The sequence below is a fragment of the Sander vitreus genome, chromosome 4 (genome assembly GCF_031162955.1).
Source record: "Sander vitreus isolate 19-12246 chromosome 4, sanVit1, whole genome shotgun sequence".
In the NCBI taxonomy this organism is placed as follows: domain Eukaryota; kingdom Metazoa; phylum Chordata; class Actinopteri; order Perciformes; family Percidae; genus Sander; species Sander vitreus.
Window position 1 is genome coordinate 21,855,331 of NC_135858.1, and position 11,537 is coordinate 21,866,867.

At 40.6% G+C, this 11,537-nt stretch overlaps 2 protein-coding genes across 2 annotated transcripts in view; both read left to right on the plus strand.

Annotated features, from left to right (window-relative positions):
- The first annotated feature begins 49 nt into the window (after positions 1–49).
- gpd1b (glycerol-3-phosphate dehydrogenase 1b) lies at positions 50–5,080 on the plus strand. The gene is made up of 8 exons (XM_078249004.1): positions 50–158; positions 1,672–1,849; positions 1,945–2,085; positions 2,229–2,367; positions 2,648–2,760; positions 3,392–3,628; positions 3,754–3,860; positions 4,302–5,080. The coding sequence occupies exons 1-8, from the start codon at positions 115–117 to the stop codon at positions 4,396–4,398; spliced, it is 1,056 nt and encodes a 351-aa protein (XP_078105130.1). The 5' UTR covers positions 50–114; the 3' UTR covers positions 4,399–5,080.
- A 2,255-nt stretch (positions 5,081–7,335) lies between these two features.
- Positions 7,336–11,537, plus strand: part of cers5 (ceramide synthase 5) — a 21,279-nt gene continuing 17,077 nt past the window's right edge. Inside the window, exon 1 of the mRNA XM_078249008.1 lies at positions 7,336–7,679. Coding sequence (XP_078105134.1) covers positions 7,507–7,679 — 173 coding nt within the window. The 5' untranslated portion in view covers positions 7,336–7,506. The remainder of the gene's footprint in view (positions 7,680–11,537) is intronic.

Sequence of the window (11,537 nt, forward strand, 5' to 3'; positions counted from 1 at the left end):
AACCAGCAGGAGAGGGTGTGCCTGAGTCTCAGCTGTGGGCCCGGTATAAATACACTGTCCCGGTTTCAGTCCGTCTCCACCAGCTGCAGCTCCGTCTGGAAGGTCAAACACACCATGGCAGCACCAAAGAAAGTCTGTGTGATCGGCTCTGGTAACTGGTAAGTGAAGTGTGAAGTGTTTGAATCCATTTTAATGCACTTTTGGATGTCTTTCAGTTTAGTGTTTAAATAGAGAAGTCTGTCAGTGTTGCGCTATAAGCTTATTGTCACCATATCATATCGGTATTTATGTTCTTTGGATTAGATTTCACACTCATTGGAAGGCTTATGTGTGTGTGTGTGTGTGTGTGTGTGTGTGTGTGTGTGTGTGTCTGAATGTTTTCTAAAAGTTGGCAAACCTGTGAGAAACACTTTAGCCTTTGTTAACAGCAGATAAATAATTTATAAAGTTAATAAACGGCAGAGTGGATTTTGCTTTGCAGCGTGGAGGTCTTCTGGCACTGGCTGTCTGAAGACCTTTGATGCTTCAACACCCCAGAAATCTTTATTAAAAAAGCAACTCCTGCTTTTTATTATTCACCAATATTTGTGCTGAGTCAGCTGCCATGTGGTGTTGATATCCCTCAGCCTGCATGACATTTAGGTCAGTCAGTGGAGGAACAAGTATTCATACTAAAGATCTTAAAGTAGCAATGCCACAATGTACTAGTGAGAGACCTGCATTCAAAATTGTACCTATAAAAAAGTAAGGCAGTAATATTATTAGCAACATGTAACTAAGTAAGTGTTAAGTAAAAATACTCATAATGTTGTGCAGTGTGTATAACAATGTATTGTATAATAAGTATTGCTGCATTAATATGTAAGCATGTCAATGCTGTTACTGGTTGAGAGAAATCATTTAAACTAAGTTATATACATGTGGGTAGTTTAATCCTTAACTTTTCATTGAGTTTTATAAACATATGTCATATTATTTGGATTCCTCACAGCTCTTAGCCCATGTTATGTAGACATTCAATAGCCTGTTGTCTTTAAATGAGACTCTCCTCATGCCAAAATAATGGTCTTCTGGTATTCATTTTTTTTTCACCTATAGTGTTATTCTTGTCTGGAAAAGCATCTGAAAAACTATTCAACTCAACTAACTAGACACTAAATGTCTTCACCACAAAGGTCAAGTGTCACAGGCCTTTTTGAATTTTGTTCACTATTAGGAGAAACACCACTGTCTTTAAATCAATAACCAACTATAACAAATGAACCATGAAATATTTAAAATCAACCTTTATATATTTAAAAGGGGAAAATGTGTGTGTTTTTTACACACAGTGGTCAATGTACAACCACCTTAATATCAGCAATAGTTGATGCAAAGAACATTTTCTTATGTAAAATACGCAAATAAATTAAAAAAAAATCGATATCAGCCAGAGGAACATCAGAGAATCAATATAACCTGTCTAACTCCAGACTAGATATATGACACGGTTTTCTTCAAATCTTCACTGCAACTGAGAAACTCCTTACACATGAAATTGATTTTTAATCCATGTATAATTTACATATCACAGAAAAAAGGGGGCATTTAAAACATTTTTTGGGATACAATAAATTCAACCAGCCGCTGTCGCCACGCCAGGATGCTCATTGCGTGTCTCCATGTCAACAGGGGCTCTGCCATTGCCAAGATTGTGGGTGCCAACGCAGCCAAGTATGACAAGTTTGACACCACAGTGAACATGTGGGTGTTCGAAGAGACGGTGAACGGCCGTAAACTCACAGAAATCATCAACCAGGATCATGAAAATGTGAAATATCTGCCTGGCCACAAGCTGCCCTCCAATGTGGTAAGCATGAAAACACAATTCATTAAACTTTGATGACTGTTTGGTGCTGCCATACGATTGAAGTTTCACCATATTTTCTCTCTCTTCCTTATCAGTTGGCAGTTCCAGACTTGGCTGAGTCTGTGAAAGGAGCCGACATCCTGATCTTCGTGGTGCCTCACCAGTTCATTGTGAGAGTATGCGACACCATTAAAGACCACATCAAGAAGGATGCTTTAGGAATGTCTCTCATCAAGGTAACATTTTTTCTTATCGAAACATTATGTATTCATATAGTCAATGCATTGGTTTAGGAATTTGACAATGCACTAAAGAATGGGGAAGTAATGATGCACAGGGATTTCCATGTGTTGATTTTGTGGTGATCTGTCTGCTCCAGGGTGTGGATGCGGGTCCAGAGGGTCTGAAGCTGATCTCAGAGGTCATCCGAGGGAAGCTGGGCATCACCATGACGGTCCTCATGGGAGCAAACATCGCCAACGAGGTCGCTGAGGAGAAGTTCTGTGAAACAACCATTGGTATGTTGATGCCTACAATTAGGGGACAAAATTACAATTTCTCTATTTAACACAAAACTTTATTTTTAAAGGTTTTGGCAGAACAATACAGTGTTAATTGTTCTGTCTAGTTTAAAATATTTCATTACATTTATTAGGATCGGCATTAGCTGTGGCCGAAGCAGTAGCTATTCTTCCTGGGGTCCACAAAATATGCATATTTATTTTTTATACAGTATACATTTCTTAAGTGCTGCATTATGGAAACTGGTGATGATGTATTTGTTATGTTTGGACACAGGGTGCAAAGACAAGGCCTGCGGGCCCATGCTGAAGGAGCTCATGCAGACCACCAACTTCCGCGTGGCTGTGGTGGAGGAGTCGGATGTTGTGGAGATCTGCGGGGCGCTCAAGGTTGGCTTTTCTCCTCCATCAAAACAAATCAACAACTTTTTTTATTTTCACCACCCTCTGAGCACAGCATCAGAAATTTCAATGTCATGTCTGTGCTTCTTAGAAATACGTCAAAGTAGTGATGGTGAAAAATACTGTATGGTCAAAAGAAGTTCATTTACAAGACAATGCATTTGTAGTTTAATATTTGTCATTGACATCTACTGATGTTTATCTTCATATTCACCATTTGCAGAAACATCTGTAATCATTCAGACATTGTTTTTTAAAAGGTTGGTCTACTTAAAACCTTTTCAGTGAGAACTTTAAAATATCCTGTTAAAGAGATACATCTGCTCGTCTTAAAGGTGCAGTATTGATCCAAAAAGCTCAAATTGTGAATGTTACAAACTAATCACTAATAATTATATTGTGTTTTTAATCACAGGATGTGTGTATACATCAAAAGCAGTAAGGAGACAAATCTAACATATTTTGCTGACTATTTGTCAAAAATATATGCAAATGATCTATTTTGAGGCACTGCTTTCTCATCCAAAGCAGTAGATTCCTCATATACCTTAATACTGACCCCAACATGTAAAAAGTGCAACACAATAACAGCAGGATCTGCTTTTTATTATTGCTGCAGAACATCGTAGCAGTGGGAGCGGGTTTCTGTGATGGCCTGGGATTTGGCGACAACACCAAGGCAGCAGTGATTCGTCTGGGCCTGATGGAGATGATCGCCTTCGCCAGGGTCTTTTGCACAAGCGGCCCAGTCTCCCCCGCTACCTTCCTGGAGAGCTGCGGCATTGCTGACCTCATCACAACCTGCTACGGTGGACGCAACCGCAAGATCGGGGAGGCTTTCGCCAAAACAGGCAAAGTACGAGGAACAGATTTAGTCTCCCTCTGTGTTTCTTTTTGATAGTCAGTCCCTTTTTTTTTAATGAAAAGCATGATAATGTAACATCAAACACTAAAACAACCCCAAACATCTCTGTGTTTTAGACCATTGAGCAGTTAGAGAATGAGCTGCTCAACGGCCAGAAGCTTCAAGGTCCAGCGACTGCATTCGAGGTCCACCAAGTCTTGAAACAAAAAAACATGGCGGAAAAGTAAGTTTGTCTTATATTATTACGAGAATATTGATCACCAGATGGCTTGTTTGGACATTTATCATTTCTAGAATTACTGATATATGTCTTAGAATATGGTATCTTTCGAAAATAAAATTAGATTGTATTCACATCATGTTATGGAAAAATTTACATCAACATTTTGGGAAATACATTGGTGCCACTCTCATGTTTGTACGGTAAATATGAAGCTACAGGTAGCAGCCGGTTAGCATAGCTTAGAGCAAAGACTGAAAGCAGGAGGAAACAGCTAGCCTTGTTCTGTCCAAATGTAACAAAATTTGCCTCTGCACACATGACAGTGGCACCAATCTTCTCATCTAACTGTCAGCAAGGAAGCGAATAAGCTTAGTTCCCAAAATATCGAACTATTCCTTTAATAATTTCTATCATTTTTAAATCATTCTTTTGCCTTTCCAGGTTTCCTCTTTTCACTGCCGTTCACCAGATCTGCTTCGAAGGCCACACAGTCACAGAGTTCATCAAGTGTTTGCAGAACCACCCAGAGCACCTGTGAAGGGTTACAGACTGATGAATGGGTGGAAGTTGGGAGAGACTAGACTTTTACACTAGAACTACTGTTTAACCCAGGTGATTATAGGTGAAGCCTGTGCCTAATCCTGACTACTGTCATGTTTGAGTCTCAAACAGAAATGATAAAAAGAAATTGAGCAGCGTTGCCTGCTTTACCTGAGCTGCTGTGTTGACCTGCTTCTATTACATTACTGACAGAAAACACTAACTTCTTTTTAACTCATTAGAAACATACATGTCGCAAATTATTGCATTAATCTTCCAAGTCTTAAAAGTTGTAAGAATTCTTAATTACTCTGCCCCACAAAATACTTAAACTCTGACCTGAATGTTGTGAAATAATACATCATTTCGTAGTTAAAAGTGTCTAACGGGAAACCCTGGTAGCTCATTTGGTTGAGCGTGCACCCCATGTACCAAGGCTCAGTCCTTAACACAGTGGCCCGGGTTTGATTCCAACCCGCGGCCCTTTGCTGCATGTCGTCCCCCCTCTCTCCCCCTTTCCTGTCTACAGCTGTCCTATCAATTAAAGGCAGAAAAGCCCAAAAAATAATCTTTTTAAAAAAGTGCCTTAATGACCTTTTCACTGAACACATAACAGTTACCACTCCCATTGTGTTGTTTTTCTTCTGGACTATTTATTTTGGAATAAATAATTGAACGTGTTGATTTTGTGCCTGTGTTTATGTTCTTTTTACTTTGCTGGTGTCTTCCTGCAGGATTCACTCATATACACACTCTGCAGCAGCCTCGCTGTAATCTGACCTGAGCTCAGTCAGACTGCCACTCTAAACTCTTCACCTTTACCATTTTCTAGACCTACTTCAACCTTTCTGTAAGCACACATCCTGGATCAGTTCTCATATATTATAGCTGTGTAGTTCAGTTTGGATTGTGTGGCACACTGATTATTCAGTGTGATTAGGAATGCCTTCATAATCAACAATCTTTCCTTGTGTTTTTCAACCCACTTGGTTGACCAGTTTATGTTTTTTATTGTTGATTCATTCAGAAATATCTCTGAAGATGTGAAAAATGCAAGAAACCAATGTGTGTTCATTAACGGCCATCTGTCCGTCACTATATGCCAGAATATGGCATCAATGCTAAGTCCCTGTAAGTCACTGTGAATCAGAGTTTCAGCCAAAGGCAGCATGAAAGACACGTGGTAACCTATTTCCTTTGTCCTTGAAGTGGTCTATGGGTATTACTAATTCCCTGCTTTGTCGGTATTCTAATTGTTAAAACACTCAAGCAAAACTCCTCTCCATGTATGCTCTTTGATCCCACAAATGTTTTTTTTTTTTTTTTTTTACCAGCTCTGTTGCTCAGTTATGTGTAGACCATTAAGTCACATCATTTGCCACTTGTTTAAAATTGGATTCCCTTGCTGAAACCCCTTGGATAGTTATTGAGTCAACTGGCCTATGATATTTCTAATAATAACATGCTCCAAAGGGGTAAATGTCCATCTATAATTAGACAGCAGACAGCACTGCAGCTGCCCCATCCCTGCCCCTTTTCGAAATATTGTGCCATTGTGATACCATCAAAAATCATAACTCATTTTTCAGCCACTTTTAGCTCCATTTTAAAGTTTGCATATTTTAAATGAACAATTATAAGTTGGCCTATTTATAATGGTTTTCAGTGAGGTGCAATGAGCCCTTACAGAAACAAAATACCCTATACATATAGATCAAGATGTTGGTCGTAGGCTAATACATCCATTGACCACTTGGGTGTGCCATCACATCAATCACAACTCCAGTCAGTTGTAGGCTATCTACCTTTGATACGATACCTTTAGAGATAATTTATCAATCGGATTACTGAGCGGAAGTTGTAAAATCTCCCAAGTTATAACAAAGGTATAATAACTTAAATATTAAAGTATCTGACAACAGTCTGCCTCTAACAGGAACATCAGGGGTGGATACCCCCTGGTCCTGAGGGAGGGGGGGGGGGTCTCGCCATAGCTCTCGCCTTACTTCCTCAATTCCAGCCCTCCCAGCAGGGCGGTAGCCAACTTTGTCAAGCAGGGCGGTGATAGCCATAACATACAGGAAGCTGGGTTATTTTACCTTCAAAATTGAAAAAACTAAATGCATGAGAACATATGAAGAAGAGCTGGTTTTGAGACTTTTGGCGCAAAACCAAGCGGGCGCAAGTCCAAGGGCACGTCCAAACGGCTTCCTGGTTAAACGACATCTTTCCTCACAACGGTGTGAAACGGTGTGCGACCTTCTGTCTATGTGTGCTACGGCTTTGAGGTATTTGGTGGGTGTGTCTCTCGTTTATGACTGTGTAACAGTCTATGGGTCACAGGCGATAGGCCTACCCAATCAGCAGTATCTGTAAACTGTGTTCCACGCACCCCCGTTTCAGTTTAAAAATAACATGTTGCAATGTTTTGTCCTGGGCTGAACGTTGCCCAAGTCAAGTCACAAGTCTTTGATACTTGCTTTGACTTGCAAGTCAAAACCTGCACGTCTTTCCGGTCTGTCAGTTACGTATTTTTCTGGAAACAGCTGTTCATTATGTCCAGCTGAAAGTCGGAGCACGGCATTTAGCCTTTTTGTCTTTAAAAAAAATAGGTCAAGTCCAGCATTTGCCTTCACGTTCTTATTATGCATCCATACTACAGTCCCATGAATCGCGTTTTCGAGCCCAAATCAAGTCGCAACTCAAGTCCGACACAGTCGTCAGCTGTGATAAGTAACAAAAAACAATATTGTAAAATCCCTTACTGAACAAAACGGTATTGAAAATGTATTATATATGCCAACTGAAGTAATTTCGCGTAAATAGTTAACGTCATAAAAGAATTTGTTTTATATTTTTGGTAAAAGGACTGTCACAAAATCATGTTAAAATCAAATAATGTTGACCGTTGCATCTTATTTTGAAAAGGTAAACCGGGAAGTCTCTGGTTTCCATCACACTGGTGCGAAGAAGAAGAGTGTGAGGCAAGTCATCACCACAAGTGGCCCAGGGGCAGGAGAGGCTTTCATCAAGTTTCACGCATCCTTTTCTTCCGGATATTAAACTATTTTAATCTAACGGTCCGGGGACTGGGACACTGTTAAACATGGCTGCTCTTTCAGCCTGGTTCTGGAACGAGAGGTTTTGGCTCCCACACAACGTAACCTGGGCGGATCTGGCAGACCCAGCTCCCGGGGTGGAGTACCCCAAAGCTGGACACTTGTTCACTGCCTTGCCGCTGGCTTTGGGAATTTTCGCCGTCAGGATACTTTTCGAAAGGTTCGTACTCGCCCCTCATGTCGGGTGTTTTCTTGTAAGTGAGGGGAACATTCCTTAAAGGAGGTTTCTCACAACAAAGGAGGGATGGGTTTGCTAGCGGTGGGTGAACCAACATCTTGTGTGTTAACTCGGAGATTTCTTTTGTCTAACACCACCATTTCCTCATTGTCCGTAGCCTAGGTCTTGTTTAAAGACAGATGTGTTTTCGAAATTGCCTTTAATAAACGTCGTCTCTTGGGGCTAACTTCATGTGCATGCAACACCGTTACTACCAAACGTATATTCATTTTGCTGGGGAACACCTCAAAACTCTTGACATTGATGTTTGGGTAACGACAGACTAGTTTGGTAATCATTGACCGTTAACCAATCTGCTTGTGTGTCTTTAGCTGCCCTTAACTTACATGCATGCGTGCTAGGGAGTGCTGCCAGCCCGCTGCTTCTGTGAAACTGCCACCTCTTCTTGTCACATAAGATCAAGGAATCCATCAGGTCCAGTGCAAAGGTGTGCTGCGTTAAAGTGAAAGTGGAAAAGACAACAGTGTCATGACACGGGCGACTGTGTGCAGAGATTTTAGTAGTAATAATACAACACATACATACATACATACATACATACATACATACATATACAGGTACACTTCACCTTGGTAGTACACACTTGGATGCCAGCCATCTGTCGCTCTATGTCTTGCTACACAAGTGGAGATGTCCTGAAGGCTTTATGCTTTGGCAAACCAGAACAATTGATTTCTGTCATTGTTTTGCCTGTCGTTGAGATGTTGTGGCGTTATCTTATTACTGGCCTGACCCTCTTTAAGTCCGAGCTTACTTCTACAATACAGGAAAAGAGTGGAATTACACAGCAATTTTAGGGTATTCAACATGATCGTAGGTAGCTCAGTCTGGTGTCACAAACAGGCCAGATGTATTTGTCCTGATACCTCGAAAGATCTAATTTTTGTGTTTTTTGTGTCTTGTTAAACCTATTGGTCTGGGAAAGCTTGGGGTGATGGGGTTGCTGAAGAAAACAAATGATGTCCAGCTAAACAACTGACTACAGGAATTAAAGAAAAAGCTCTGCTGACAAGTTTCTCATTTGATTTGCAGAAAGCATGACTAGTTGTAAGCTCTGAACCTTTACTCTGATTAATAGAGCACTTCTTTCTTGTGTACTGACAGTGGCAAGAGGAAAACCAAATTCACTTATTTGTTGACTGAAACTTTAAATAGTGTACTGAATGACCTTATAGAGGGGTTTCACTATTTGTTTAGCCATTGGTGCATTGAGGGAGGTTGTGTCTGTTTTATGCAGCTTCAAGATAAAAGTATTAGAGGAGTGTTGCATTGACTCCAATAAAATTGATATTATGGCAGACTACATACATTTCCCTAAACTTAAACTTCAGGTAGGGTACTTTTATTGGATTTGTTCATTCATGATTTTCATTCTTTCATTGTTTAAGTAAACAATTGCTATAGTATTTTGTTTGCTCAATGTTAAGCCATTTCGAGGTCAGGCATAGGGCTTCAGTGTATGGAGAAACATTGTAGATGTGATCTAGTTGTTGGATATCTCAGTAGCAATAAGATATAGGATTAAACAAAGAAATGTATACACTTGCAGTCAGTGGTGGGCAATATGACAATGTATACTGTGAGACAATAGAAATATATAATTCAAGAGATTTTGTCATACTGTGTATGCCGAGGTAGCTATTGTTTTAATACCTCTGTTAGTTTTGCATCAATGTAACAAAGTACCTTGATTAGTCAGGTAATCACAGGATTAGCAGAAAAGAGACATTCACATTCGGTTATTTTATCTGTAAAAGGGTTCTTATCTATATCAGATAGATGCGCAATACAGAGAGAGTATTTATCCATATAATCATAAGTAATAAGTATAGATCAGAGGTGCCCAAATTCTTTCATATGAAGGGCCAAAAATGTATCTAGATGGAAGGCCACGAGCCAAATATTAATGTTGATGTTATATGAAAATGTATTATGTTTTATATAAATGGCATCCGGTAGTTGTCTGACAACAGAGTACAAGAGTAACGTACCTAAGGGAATACACCCACTGTTATACATGATCTATAGTAACACAGGCAACATGGTTGGCTTCTTAACATTACGGGTAGATGAAATGAATCTGAGTAATATAAAATATTCCTGTAAATCTGAATTGGGTAAATTGCAGGTGATGACTCTTTGTCACGCACACATGGTTTATAGACTTGACACCTACAGCTACACAGGGTCAGACTTTGTTTAATTTAGACATGGTCAAGTGGCTGAAAATAAGGAGCAATCAGATATTGGAGGTGACTGAGGAGAGTTGCTGAGGTGTTTGATGAGATCCACAACAATAACAACACAATACTGTCCTTGAGGAGGGACTGACCCACACTGATGTTGTCAGAGAGAGCTAACTCTGTCACTGACTGACTGGCTAGCTCATTTGATCAGATTTAAGACATCACATCACAGCTTGAGTTCCTACTTTCTGCAGAAACCAAACAGACTGTGCTGTTTGTTTGCACATAGTGCACTTAATATAACACACACACACACACACACACACACACACACACACACACTGTGCTCACACACCTGCAGTTAGAGAGCCAGGCATTTATACAATCACAAACTGATGAGTTTGAGTTGTGATGGGGGTCTGTTCTCTCAGATGCATCTTGCCTTGCTTGCTTTTTCATCATATAAAACTACATATCATTGATTAATCAATAATGAAAATAAATGTAGTTGCAGCCTACTTCCAACCCTCTCTGGCCTCAGGTCTTCGCCTTTGAACAACCAAAGAACTTCTTCAGCTTCTTGAACTCCAATAACTTCCACTGTTCATACACATGCCCTAAAGATGAGATTGTTCAGTTCTGTCAGTTGGGAAGCAGAGTTATGCGTGTTTTACAGTAGCCGCAGCCAAGCTGGTGCGCGCCATCGTGACGTCAAAATGACGTAGATCTTGCCGTGCGCGCCCGGATTTATAGCGCGCAAGCAGAGGCACGCGACAAAGCGGAAACAGGAAGCATGAACGAGCTCCTGGGCAACCGGATGCCAGGACTCTCAGAGTGACTGCAAGTCTCTCTTGTAAACTTACTGGGTTAAGATGAGTTCTTTTATGGTGAATGAAAGGCTTGATCTGACGAAGTAGGTCATCGAATCAAATCGAAGCATTGACGTCAATGCTGCTGCCAGTTCTGCCGTTGTTTACCTTTTTCTTCTTCTTCTAGTCCGTAGAAAGAGCAAAGTCGGTAGCCTTTCCTCATTAGCGCCACCTCTGTTCAGGAGAAGACTGCAACTAGTGTCGTGACCACCAGCGCGGGTATAAATGGTTACGGCGATTCCATGACGTCACATTTGCGCGCGCCAGCTGGGCTGCGGTTACTGTAAAACACGCTTAACAGACACGGTGGAGATTTAAGAGTTTCACATATATGAAACATATATTTGTTCTTGATTAGCTTATCAAAGTCACATTTTACCAGCCTGTGTCTTCAGACAGGCAGCGTTTTCACACGTAATCATTAATTGGTCTGCAGGATTCCACCTCTACCTGCAGACAGTTGCTCTTTCTGACTAATGTGACGGCTGTCTTCAACAGCCCAACCAGGCCTGCCTCTTCTAGACCCCTTTCTTCTTGTTTGATCATAATCATTGCTTTGCTGTTAGCAGTGACTTTGTGGATGGGAGCAGTCAGACTGTTTTTTTGTGTGCAAACCTCAGCCCTTCTAAGCTGTGTCATGGGTTGAACGGTGTTAGGACTACAAACTGGGATGTGTATGAGATTATGAATAGCCAGGCTTGCTATGTAATCTGTTGTGGCCCCTA

Excerpts from the sequence above, each read along its gene's own strand:
- gpd1b (XM_078249004.1), top strand. The coding sequence starts at position 115 with ATGGCAGCACCAAAGAAAGTCTGTGTGATCGGCTCTGGTAACTG. Across the intron at positions 1,850-1,944 it reads ACAAGCTGCCCTCCAATGTG|TTGGCAGTTCCAGACTTGGC; the intron begins GTAAGCATGAAA and ends CTTCCTTATCAG. Across the intron at positions 3,861-4,301 it reads CAAAAAAACATGGCGGAAAA|GTTTCCTCTTTTCACTGCCG; the intron begins GTAAGTTTGTCT and ends TTGCCTTTCCAG.